At 36.0% G+C, this 14099-nt stretch overlaps 1 protein-coding gene across 2 annotated transcripts in view; it reads left to right on the forward strand.

Moving 5' to 3' along the window:
- Window positions 1–814: 814 nt before the first annotated feature.
- nej (CREB binding protein nejire) overlaps window positions 815–14099 on the forward strand; it is a 39441-nt gene continuing 26156 nt past the window's right edge. For both annotated transcript variants that reach the window (XM_085958584.1, XM_085958585.1), the window contains exons 1-7: window positions 815–1377; window positions 4114–4337; window positions 5589–5781; window positions 7522–7697; window positions 9650–9935; window positions 11386–11840; window positions 11927–12068. In XM_085958584.1, coding sequence (XP_085814710.1) covers window positions 1296–1377; window positions 4114–4337; window positions 5589–5781; window positions 7522–7697; window positions 9650–9935; window positions 11386–11840; window positions 11927–12068 — 1558 coding nt within the window. In that variant the 5' untranslated portion in view covers window positions 815–1295. The remainder of the gene's footprint in view (window positions 1378–4113; window positions 4338–5588; window positions 5782–7521; window positions 7698–9649; window positions 9936–11385; window positions 11841–11926; window positions 12069–14099) is intronic.

The following is a 14099-nucleotide window of genomic DNA, read 5'->3' on the forward strand; positions in this document are numbered from 1 at the left end:
ATATTATTAATATTACCTACTGCTTTTCAAAATAATTCCCGCGAAAGTCAATCAAAAAAATTAAATAAAGTACCTATTTCATAGTAATTATGAAAAAATCACATTTTACGATTCAAACAAAACGTCACAAATTTAAAGTAGTCACAAGATAATTTCATTTTTTATTGTCATGGGTGAATTTATTTAATTCTAGTAAAATAGCCACTGTATAATTTTAATAAAACATGTTTTTGTAATATACGTCTAATCGCTGATGATCTATATACGCAAAATTGAGTACGTTTGAGGTTTAGATTGAATATTAATTATGATATGAATGAATCGTAGATGTATTAAATTATGTCGTTGTCTACAGTAAAAAGCTTTTCTTTCTTCAATTTATTTCGATATTCTTAAAAATAACTTTGAACAAGTGGAAAAAACATTATTTTCAATACTTTGTCTATGGGCACCACTCCCATTTACGCGCGAACATACTGATATAATTAACACGATTTGTTATATTCAGTTAGAATATTATAGTCCTTTACTACTATAGAAAAATAATAAATAATACAGACTCTCTTTTAAAATAATAATTGATCTCGGTACATAATTTTATATAAAACACTCGGCCCAATAATTATATTTTTTTTTGAATTTTGAGATATTTTGTAGACTATGAGCAATATTTAACATTTCCGATATTTTGACGCGTTGATGTCACTTCGACCGTCTGATTCTGCGTCACGGAGCTCTTTCCGGCGGTCACGTGGGCAGAGCCGACCAATCGGAGCGCGCGAACACTTTAATAGGCCGACATTTTCTGACAAGCGTAGAAAAAGTTTCATCAACAGCCGCCATTTTGAGCAACAAAGACTAGGGCGAAATTCTGAATTTATCGTGTAAATTACCTATATTTTCCTGCACTTATTAATCAAAATCGTTTCTATTTCGACGTTTCCAAAATTGTGATTGAAATTGTGTAATATTCATATGTCAAGAAGGACGCTAAAGCTTATTAAATCTGATGATATTGTTTTCATTCATTGTGCCAGTTCCGACGGAAGATGGTGAGAGGCTCTGTATAGCTCTTCGATTCCCAGCTCGGTAATGGCGAATCTTTGACCGCGGTTTGATAATATGTGCCTTTTGCGGTGCAATGGGCATCAAGAGATCGTGGTGTGGACTCTTAAATACTTAATTAATTATCATCTGTTATAAAATGATTGTAAAGCCGAAAATTACTTGTAAAAGTGATTTTTAAATCGGCGGGCCGAAGTATTCACGACGGCTTTAGTTTAGTAAACAGAACCATGGCCGAGCATCTTGCGGATGAACCGCCTAATAAGCGGGCGAAATTGAGGGATCCTTTCCAGGGACCTTCGGATTCTTCAGGTGAGATATTCTAATTTAATTTCAGTGTTTTTTCTTAGGGTTAAGACAGTATTTATGTCAAAATCATTTCATTTTGACATTTTGAATATCTGATTGTCTTGTCTTGAAAATTGGTGTTATTTCTTCAAGAAGTATTTAAATTCATATGAATACTTATTTTTATGATGTATTTAGGGAACGTAAGATGATATAATCCTTATAATTTCGTTAAAATTAAGATTTAAACTATTTTTTGATTGAAAATATCGAATTTGCTATCATTACACTCTGTCCTAATGTAAAATGTTGCGAATTGACATTTTTCGCTGCGACGGCTGTCAGTATGACGGATAATATTATTAAATGTACACTTTTGTGAAGTCGGGATCTTGCGAAAAGCATTTTTAATGTCATCATCGTGTTCATAATAATATATTGACAGTTGATTCTCAAAGACTTGGACATTTGTTTTTCTATGTAAACTTTGTCTAATTTGCAATGAAATGTTTCCGTGTCTGTAATTAATATTTTGCATTTTTTATTGGACCGTAAAAGGATAATTTATTATCTCTCCTCATTTACTTAAATCGCGAGTAAATATCCATATTATAATATGACTATTTGACAGATGCAAAAATGTCTTGAATTTTTGCACTATTGATTAACCCAAGTTTTGATTCCTACTTAACTGATTTTATATGTGTACAATTTGATTTTGCTCTGTGTTTTAAATGACTTGATAATAGATTTCGATATGTACATTATTAAATATTATTTAATATTCACGTTTTTTTGACAAGTATAGGACAAAATATAGATAACATTTTATTTAGTTATAAAAATTTGGTAGATTTTGCAATAAATATTTACATTTTATTTAGACATTATTATGTAAAGCTTAATATGATCTAACAAAATGACAGTTGAATGTTTTTCATGATAAATGATAATCAATTTTATTCTGTGGTTCTTAATAATAATTTCAGCTGTTGTGTGGTTATAATTAATTATTGTGAATAGTAAAAATACAGTGCAATGTTTAGTGAAAATAACCACATTCCCCAAGTGAGTGTATGGCTTATAGATCCTAGTGAGTTAAATAAACTATGTACTCATACAATTATATAAAAAAAATGATTTTTTAAGTACATAATACAATAATACATCTCTGTGAAATTTTATATGCAGCATGGATTGTGTTATGCCATTACATTAACAGTTTAAAAACACTTAATTGACATTCTCACATAATAACAACAATCAGTGATTAAAACCCCAAATGATGGAAGTTACACCGTGATACTTTGACAGATCAAAACTAATAATCATAAGTGCAACATTTAATATTTGTCTTCAGTGAATGTAATAATAATATATCTGAATATTATCATAAAATGAAACCTTTAATAATTGTGAATTTTATCATTTGGTGTCAATGAAGCTGTCAACTTTTTTTTAATTCAATTTTATTTTCCTATGTAAATGTAGCCCTTTTGAAGTTTTATGACAGTTATGAAATGTCTTTTATTTTTGTTTCAACTCATCTATGCGAGTCAGTTTAAAAAAAAAATAGAAAATGGTGGAAAACCATGAATCTGTAGAAAAACTTATGCAGTAAATTGTTTGGTTTTTCATTTAGTTCTATGCATAATTGTGCTACAGAAAAGAATGATAATCTGCGTAAGTTGGCTCTAAATGTGAAACTGTGTTGCCATCTATTGATGGAGAGATAGACAGAGTGTATACACCGAACTCACATTAGCTAGGAAAGTGACCTTGATCAGAGGCTCATTCGATTTATCTCTTGTAATGAGCTTACGGAAATTGTTTATTCTCTTCTGGTTGACCTATTATATTGAAAACGTTTGCAAATCACAGAATCAGTTGAGAAATTGCTACTCTGACTTGTAATCAAGATCTTGTCTTGTATGTAAAATAACAAATATCTCCAGTCAACCTATTATCAATTGTAATAATTTTTCTTAGAATTGAAGAGACTGGGATAAAACACGGTCCACCGAGGCAACATTTTTGGAAGGTCTTAGTGGTAAAGATGATTTAGATGGAATAAAGTGTAACGAGAGTCCTTACTGGTGTGAATCCACTTTCTTGAGGTTTGGCCTATCGCTGATCGACCAAATTGTGCGGTGTGTCAATGTATGTTTTTTTGTTGCCTAAAAATAAAATAACTGTTGAATATTATGTAATGGTCGATTTGTGAACCCGGGTTTAGCTATGCTCTACCGAAAATTAGAAACTGACTTGCGAAAAATAATTACAGTATAGTGTTTCAGTGGCTACAGAAGGCTCTCTAGTATGCGGACAATGGTTATCCAGATTCATATAAATTTAACAATATTCTATGAACATGAGATCAACCCTCATATTCTTGGTTCAGAGATAAACGAAAGTTTATAAGTAAACCAAAACACATCACATTCGATGAGTCAGGAATCTTCTTCTAAATTATTTATAAAAATCTGGTCACTTGCGATTCACCTGCTGTTGATGGTTGATAATTTTCAGTTTTCCATTTTACCTCTATATATTTGACGAAATGTTTTTGGTTAAAAAGATCATTTTCCGAATGCCACCTAAACTGTCTGGTTTAAATTATTCTCATAGATGTTGTACTCAACTCAATTTGAATAAAAATAAAGGTCGACCCTATTTTATCCCAGGTCTGTCACTTGTAATAGTCCATTTTTATGAACAATTTAATGATGCGTTGTTTTTATTTGGTTTTGTTTGAAGCAGATGTGTTCTCGAACATGGACATGTTCGATCTGGAGAAGGACCTGCCGGACGAGCTGATGTCCAGCGGGTCATGGGGCGATGCGGGGGGAGGGGGCGGGGGAGTGTCGGCCAAGCCTCCCGCGCAGGGTCCGGGCCCCGGGGGGCCGCAGATGAATGGGGACGACGCCGCCGCCCTCCACCGCCAGATGCAGATCAACCACCACCTCATGCAGCAGCAGCAGCAGGTGCGTCTCGTTCTTTTATAATCGTTTTGTCGATCCATTTACTAATCAGTGTGGGGACGTCAAGTGATTCTTTATTTGACTAAAATTTGTAGGATGTTAAACAAACCTAAGGGAATTTTCGTGAGAACATTGGACAGAATCAGTAACTGACTGACTCGCGAACCGGAAAATCTTGGTGGTATGTTATTTGTTATGCCGGATTGTGATTGAGGCATTTTTCCGGGCCTCTTGAACAGTCTCTTTGCACAAGTAGGTCATGAACAACCGTGCGAGTGCATCATTCACAGTTTTACCGGTTCTCTCGAAAATGTCTATCGTTAACCCTTCTATTTGTCCGCTGTCATATGTCATACCCAATAAGTAGTAATTTCAGGGAGATGGGCTTGATCATCTTTCATCCTTTGAGGATGGATCACTGCCGGACAAATGCAATCATACAGAGCTACCTTAAAGCCCAATGGATTGATGAACTCATCAAATTAAGCAGATGCACATGACAGTGAAGAATTAGGGACCGAAAAAAGTACCAAAAACTAGGAGAGACTGTCATCCAGCAGTGGATTGACTCCGGCAGATGATTCTGATTTAACGAACCTCACAGGTTCATAATACTAATAGAACACCTTTGAGTGAATAGCAGCCCCAGTCTTTAGTCTTGGAGATATTCCTTTAGCCCTAAAATACTATAGGCGCCTCACGTTATCTATGTGCATCTCGATAAGCCTGATTAAGACTGGGTGTGGGCCACACAATGGGCAACATATTTAGTGTCCTCATGGGGAAAAGCGGATCTGCGATGAATTTGATGTTCTGAAGGACATTGTGGACATGGTCGTACAATGCCCTGAATTTGAACAACACAATAAAGCTGTGACATGCAGATGTTCTTAGAACGTCGAGGAGCTCAAATGTACCCTGGCATTGGGAAAGACGGAAGACCTCGGTAAATTAAGATAAAATAAGAGAATTGGATAGAGGGCCTGAACAATATGTGTATCATCACTCGGAGGAGTATTTGGAGATATGATATCGCAGTCAAAGGCTGGGTGTATTATGAGATGGTGCTGTTTAACAATTTTTAGAGAAACAATTTTAACAGTCCGAGGTAGCTTTGAGGCCGGCCATCACAAAAACGACTCGATGGGGGCACGAAACGAATCACCTGCAATTTCAACAATGTTTTTTGTCTATAATTGAAGTTTCGCTGTTTTTAACATTTTAATCCATGTATTGAATGTATCTTTCCCTCAGGGTAATAAAAATCAACTGGGCGGACACAACGCGATGTCCATGGCGGGCTTAGGAAACAAAAGTCCAAACTTGCAATCCCCGCCCAACGTGGCTGTATCCAAAGACCAAATGGGGAGTTTGCACCAGACGCTCATGGCTAATGCCGCTCACCCTAACCAGCATCATGCTTCCATGCCGATGAATTCTATGCAAGGTAAAGCTTTTTATTTCTCTTGCGTTTGCATACTGAGGCTGACTAAAATAATTATTACTATCCTAAATCAGTAGCTTTTTAAACTCGGCATTGCAATTTTTTGCGGCAAGGGAAAATCAATAGACTGATCAAACTTTGAGAACTTTTTTAGATACCTATGTCATCATCGAATAAAGTATCTTTCAATATATTGCTAGAAATTTTAAACATTGATCATTGAAATTTAGTGTCTTTGTAAACAAATTATAGATGAAATCTGTATTTCCATCACCGATTTGAGATAGCCACAGACATGGTCCATTAACCGGATAACTGCCGCCAGCGTCTTAGCACGCTTTTCTATTCTGAGAACAGAGGGCCGGCCAAGCAAAATGCGCGTGCAAAGACGCTCCACTTGAAACGCAATATATCGGCCGAGGTCAATGTTTTGAATAATTCAATCACATTGCCCACACAGCGACATCTCTTAGGATCATGGTGTAATACTTACATTTGACAATTTCTATATTATCATCAATGAAACGTCAATTTTAAACAAAGGTTTCTTGGGTTACCGAAACGCATCGCTAGTAGGGTTGTGCCACGGATCCGATATTTATCAAATCACACGCCGGGATTCCCGTTTACTTATAGTAGATGCAATCTAAATTATGGTTCGCTTATGCATACGAGAAACGGGGAATACTGTGATTCCTGAATATACACTAATACTCAATTGGAGTGCAACATCTTGGAATACATACCAGTTGAATATTCGTAGTCGTATTTGACATATCTAATTCGGTTTTGCGGCTGAAATATTTTCACTTTATAATTCATTTCTTTTATGATAGTTTTATAATAATTACTTTTAAACTTTTTGCATTTTTATTCATAATTTACGGGTACGATTTCGTAATTTTTAAACCTTTGTAATCTGTGTTGTGTCGGTAATTGTTTATTTTATAAGATATTTGTGTCGGGACTTATTTTTTTCGCATTTGACTTTTTTGTATTATATATTTTTATAATATGTCAAGTTTCTGGGATATTTGAACTTTTTTACATACTTATAAAAAATTTTATCTTCTTCCTAATCAAAATGGAAGGAACACAAAGTACATCAGAATATGCCAAACAGGCCTCACTGTTGAATTGGATGACAGTGATTTTGATGAAGAGAAACAAGATGTTTTGATTCCCAGTGCATATGAAGCTGCATATTGTAGAATTATTTCTCATACATAATCACGTTCTCATCTCTACTGTGTAAGTGTTGTGACAACCCTGACGTTTTGTGAAACATTAAGTTTGATTTATTTCAATAAATGACGGTAAATGGACACATCATGTATTAATTTGGTAAGTTTATATGATATAGTATTAATATAATGCCAAAAAAAGTATATTTACTAAGGTTTATTTTTACAAAGAAAATCACGGCCCTCCGTATATGGCCATACTAATACCTCCTGGCATAGAACAGGTTAACTGTGATTTCTTGTTTCAGTTTTTTTGATATTTATTAAAAGTGGATTCAAGCCCTCCACAAACGAATCCGAAAAAGTATATTTACTAAGGTTTATTTTTTCAAAGAAAATCGCGGCCCTCCGTATATGGCCATACTAATACCTCCTGGCATAGAACAGGTTAAATTTATATTGATCTTTTCTTGTTACTGACTTTCTTGTGCAGACTGTATTTTTTTGCGTCAAATTCGAATTAGGTAATTAAATTTGGTGGTGTTTAATTTGTGTGCAGGTATGAACGTGAGCACGGTGAGTGGAGGAGTGGGCGGAATGATAATGACCAACACCATGGGAGTGGGGGTGGGGGTGGGCGGTGGAGCTTTGGTGGTGAACAGCCTCAACAAGCAACCCGCGCCGTCGCCCCTCATGGGACCCTCTCATCACCCTGCGCACCATGCCGTGCCACAGGTAATTTCAGGGTCTTACTACTATATATTATATTTAAATTGATAATTATGAAATTGTCCAAAACATATTTGTGTTTGTATAAGGTCCAGGTCGTTTTTTACTACATTGAAAAGTGAAAAGAAAAGTACAGGAATTGAGTGGAAGCGAGTTTGACTTTTTGAATCGTTTTTCATTTGTCTCATGGTGGTCATAATGCATTCAATTTAGAGGACATGGTGATTGCCTGCGTATTTAACTTCTTCACCGCGGAGCATTTAATTACTATTTAAATAACATGCTAATTATATCTAATGGCCAACTAATGAGGACACAACAGCTGTGCCATCAGTGCTGAAAGGATTAATATTTATTTAAATTTTCAATGTTATATGTTGTTTATCAAAAGTTTGAATTTTCTTAAAAAGTGTGCGTTATTTTCAGTTACCGTTGAGATACAAAACTGAAATTTCAGAAAACAATAATTGTTTGTTGTAGTTTACAAAAAAGTGCAATTGCGAGAATTTGGTACCTGTCGATTGCGATGTGGCCTACTACCTAGAGCCCAAATTTTTTTCATTCATCTAACGTTGGGCATTAGCTGTTTAAATGGATATTTTGCTGGAATTTTCAATTTTTTAATGTTATTTTCCAATACCATTGAGATATAGTAAATAAATAAGAAAGGAAGTAATTCGTTCTTTATATCCAACTCAACACTATCTCTCCACCCGGTTCGAGGTCGACCCGGTCTTCCCCAATGTTGGTTTCTGTGTCACTTGTCCAGGGGCCCAAAGTGAAAATGATTAAATAATAACTTATCCGACCATGTCCTTTGGGCCTTCACAGAGTGGAGGTTTATATTAACAGATTTTGTTTTTACGAGAAATGGATGTCAGCCACTTGCTCAACCTATTGGGTCCATACCTTGACTCATAACACAAATTGAAAAAAAATATGTGTACTTGTCAGACCCAGGATTCGAACCTGGCACCCACGACGCTTAAGCTGCGCGGCCATCATGGATTATAATTCCACTAAACTTACCGCGATATTTGGCAGATTTATGGGTGATTTCCTTACATTTTTTGGTCACATGTACTCCATTAGTTCCAAAAACACATTTTATTGAGTATCGGATACCAGTAATTATAATATGAAAAAAATGGTTCCCATCTGACAGTGTTCCGTATTCGCAATTCCGAAATCTGCCCACCAATATACTAATATACCACCAAAATTAAAATATAATTAAATTATAAAGACCTTCAGTGTACCACGTCTTATTAAGACCGTAATACCTCCCCTCTAATGTACTCGATCATCACATTTCAGTTATTAGAATCACTCGATGAAACATTTAGAATTTGAGATTGATTTGTAGCAAGGTCACACTTGTGCGCTGAGCTTTATTTGTCAGGGCCAGCCCTCCCATACTATGATAAAAACACCGTGCATTAGTGTTATGAGGATAAAATAAGTTTCTGTACAACGAATTATTGTTTAGAATTTAGATACAATAATCACATAAAGTTGCAAATCAAAATATGTATATAACCTAAGTAAGCTATTTTGACTAAGCGTTGTCGATATAATGTGTTTATTTTAACTAGGGTTTATTGTAATCTTAATTTTTCCTGTACTGAGTTTAAAACATTTGCTGCCTTTTTATCATTATCTTCGTGCTGGGACGAATATTTATTGGAATTACAAAACAGCTTAGAAATGTGCAACCCAATCTCCATAAACAAAGACTTGGAAATCATTTTTGTTTATAACTTAACGCCAGCCAGGCCATAAAACACAATAAATATAAAGCCTGCTCATTGTCCTAAAATATTACTAACATTTATGCATGTTTTGTTTACGCGACCAAAGTTTAATGTATATTATGATACAGACGCAACTATAATATATTCTTTAATACGTTTGTAAGTGTAGTTAAGAGTTGTGATTAAAGAGTGTGGGTGTTGCAGGGAGGTATGCAGAACGGATTGCACATTGCCCGTGTTGCTGCTGTTGCCATGCAACAACAGCAGCAACAACAACAGCAACAGCAGCAGCAACAGCAACAGCAGCAGCAACAGCAAGGCGGACCTCCTCACATGGGGGTCGGAGTAGGAGTAGGGGTGGGAGCCGTGAGAGGGCCACCTCATCATTTGGTGGGAGGACAGAGGCTGTCCGCTCCGGGTGGTCATTCACTTGCCTCTTACCATCCACCTTACACGCCACCGCAAGGAACCGCCCCACCTCAGATGCCAGGTCAGTTTCGTTTGATTTATCTTTGAACTGTGTCTAACTAAACATCCATTGTTATGAAATACTAGCATTTGTACGCAGCTTTGCTTGGAGTTTTTCCTTGCGTATTTTTATTGTTCCATATAACTTAATTACTTATTAACACAATAATCAATGTGCAATGTGTCAGATAGTAGATTTCATTCTTTTCCACACTGATAATCTTTCAGCCTTTGACATGGAGAGTCTTTTTACGAAGTTATTCTCATCTACCAGAAAGTTTTTGGTTTTTCCACTCATTACAATGTGACATAAACTTGACCATGAGAGAAGCGTTCATTATGTGAGTTATTTCTTGTGACGTTTAACGATTGTTCTTATTACTTATTGCTATGCCAAATACAGGGCTAATCAATAACTAAAGCTGATTAAAACTATATGTGAATCGCTTGGAATCAAGCCAATCCAAATTCAATCAAACACATTCTCAATAAATACCGTTTCTGTTGATCGGCCTGCTCTAAATCCACACCGTTCATTTGTTCTAAACGACTCAAGTATTGGAGAAATCAAGCTGAGAACTTTTGCTGGTACAGATAACAGTCATCGGCCTGTAGTTATCTCCCGATTGATGGCAGTTGGGTCAAATATTACTGAGTAGTTACGAAAATATTACCTGTGAGCCTCTAATAAGGGCCGCACGTGGCGTGGCCTGTATTGTTGTTGACATACCATAAATTTGACGTTTATATAATGAATGTTACTTGACTTTAATAGTTTCACAGACAATACTAAGTATGTAATCCAAAATGAAAATATGCTACTAAATATAATTAGCAACCTGTTACTCGTCTAAATGTAATCTCTAATAGTTTCCATTGGCATTTAAAGTAACAACAAATGAGGGAAGACTGTTTAGTAATGCCACTAAGCTGACCAATAAATATTTTTTGTTTTACTTATAATTATTGTTAACACTAGCAACTGAGCGAATATTATCAAATCAAGCGCCAACACGACCGGATCGGTGGCTGATCGTTATATTTCCTATTTAAAGTCATCAATCACTCACGACAATGGATGTGCACCTTGACAGTGCTCCGCCAAAGATAAATTCGACATCTACGTAAAAGGTCTTCACTGCGTTTTTGGCTATTTTAAAAAAATATATAACCGAACATGGCTAGAAAGTGGGAAAATACTAACGGTAACTTTTAGTTAAATTCTTTAGATATTAATCCTCAGAACGCACATGTAAAATCATACCATTACTAAATACCATTTCTTGACAATAAGATTCATACAGCCATGCATACAACATGCGCCGTTTGCAAATGACAGAATGACATGCGGCAGTAGTCGCAATACCAATCGTTCTCTCTCCATCTACAGCTTGAGTCATTTGACTCAGGCGCGGTAAGGTGGTATGGGGATATCAGAAAGTGCAGGTGATTGATATAGTTGAATGTTCCAGGGGTAGCACCGTCCCAACGAGGCATGGGAAACATGGCGGGAGCGGGCCCAGCAGGAGGCGGAGCCGGAGCGGGGGCAGCAGGAGGTGTGGGAGCAGGCGGAGGGCGCCTGCTGGGGCTTGGAGAGGGCGGTGGCGCGGGGGGAGGCATGGCGGGGCAAGCGGTGCCTCCCGCGCCCTCCCCACAGCAGCCGCAATCGGGGGCCCCAGCCGGCACGCAGCCGGGCCCGCAGGCGGCTAACCTGCCAACGCCCACGGCCGGCCAGCCTGCCGCGCAACCCGTCCCCACCATCGCTGACCCTGAGAAGCGAAAACTCATCCAGCAGCAGTTGGTGCTGCTGCTGCACGCCCATAAGTGCCAACGTCGCGAGTCCCAGACCAACGGGGAGGTGTGGCAGTGCACCCTACCACACTGCCGCACCATGAAGGGCGTGCTCAACCACATGATCACTTGCCAGGTGGGTTTAGTTCGCACCGGTCTCTTTCTATAACAATTATATTACATTTTCAATAGAAAATTTCACTTAACCCCTTTCTGTTACAGGCGGGAAAGACTTGCACGGTTCCTCACTGCTCTTCATCTAGACAGATAATCAATCACTGGAAGCACTGCACCAGAAACGACTGCCCTGTCTGTTTGCCGCTCAAGCAGGCCGACAGAAACAGGAGTAACAATCTCGGCGGAGGTGAGAGCTTTTTGTGTCATAATTAGAAAATAATTTCGGTATGCGGTTTCGATTACATTAATTATTATGATCCATTTGTCGTTCGATGACCCAGTATTAAACAGTAATAACTCAAAAAAATGTTGTTTTGAGATAATCATGTTTTAATATTTTCAATATTTTACAATACTCAAGACTCTGACAAGTTTTAAAAGGATACATGTCAGAATTTATCTATTCTAAATTGAAACGTATGGTCAATCACCAGTTTTAAATGTAAACAATTCGAAATGGATCTGTACAAAACTGGTTTTGTTTGAAAGTTTGTAAAATTTCCTATGGGTTTTTTTGGCTCTCAAGGTATCTAAATTATTTTTTTCAAATTGTTTCTGTTCAAAACCGACAAGAGCTCATTTTTACGAGTATTTTGATACCAATATTGCCAAATGTCGAATTTTTGACTTGTTACCGTTCAATACTGGGTCATCGAAATTATGCTTGCATGTATAAAATATCTAAAATTATGTGTGATTAAACGTTCGATTATTAAAGTATGGCAGACACCGCCTGCAAATGTTTTGAAGATAGAACTTGCGCAACAGTCTTACGTTAGGTGGCCATACATGTACAGTTTGAGTAGCAGGTTGATCATGGCACAGACAATAACTGTACGTTAGTGGGCACACCACAGATCAGTTCAAACTACCCCATTTAAAGCTGTCGAACTGTCAACAGACGTGCCCATATATGTACAGTTATTGTCTGTGGCAGAGCAAGTGTCAAAAACTATGGAGGTTAGGTTTGCGGAGATAATACACAGGGGTAGTGTTTATTATTAAAATTAGTTTTAAGTAGGGTATACTTGAACGATAGTGATACACGAATAATTTTACTTTGAATTTATTATGAAATACACACCTATGACATTGGTTAAATAAATCATGATTTCACTATTGGATTGTGTATTTTATCGATTCACCGAAACAATATTACCTATACACATTCGTGTAAATATAAAATATGATCTATAATTTTTTCTTTTGGATAAATTATTCCCTTCATGACTCAGTATTTATCTATTTGGTCATATTTTTAGGATACGGTAATATTTATATATTGATTTTATATACAATAAATTTAAACATGCCACAAAATTATATTTACATCAATCATTAGTATAATAGTTAATTACTATAATATTATTAATATATATACGTAAATTTTATATAGATTTACCGACATTGTCATTCACAATTAGGTATATTAATTTATGCTGTGAACGTCTTAAATTAATAATTTGTAATATTCACTACATACAATAAATAAAATTTGAATACTGAGTTATTAGTCTATATTTTCACAATAACTTAATATTTATAATGCTCTCGTTATATAATATTTATAGTGCTCTAGTTATTATCTTTTTAACCCTTAGACTGCGTATGGCATGTAAACATGCCATAGACTTTATCTCGTATTTTTGACCAAACTAGAAGAGACACTTGTGGATAATATGCTTTAAAAATTAGTTCAAACCTTTAGGTAGACATATCAGGCAACAGATCATAAAAATGTCAAGTAAAACACAAGGAAATATATTTTTGAAAAGAACACTCGTTATTCAGTCGTTTGAATCGCGCGCCATTGCGAAGACGGGTGTTCTAGTTGCGTCACCAGGGTTATCAAAACAAAACATTGGTCATGCATCGAAAAGTGTGCATCGATAATATTTTTATTTACCTTTTAATTAATTATTATGATTACGTTAGTGTTATGTATTTTTTCTTAGTGATTTGTGATCTCGATAGAAACATTTTGAAGATTTGTTTTTAGTATTTTTTGTCATTATAAATATAAGTGAAATAATTATTTCACCCACCAAAATGTCACTACCACATAATATTATCGAAGAAATAATGCTGGAAAATATATTATCGATGCACAGCTCTCCAGTAAATTTGTTTGGCTTTGTTCATTGTTCTATATTTGATATTTACATTATTATAATGGGTAATAATTTTTATTTTTATGTGCCACGAAACTGTGTTAGCT

Source organism: Rhyacophila brunnea, unplaced genomic scaffold (genome assembly GCF_057557595.1).
Source record: "Rhyacophila brunnea isolate RB1 unplaced genomic scaffold, BYU_Rbru_1.0 scaffold_8, whole genome shotgun sequence".
NCBI lineage: Eukaryota > Metazoa > Arthropoda > Insecta > Trichoptera > Rhyacophilidae > Rhyacophila > Rhyacophila brunnea.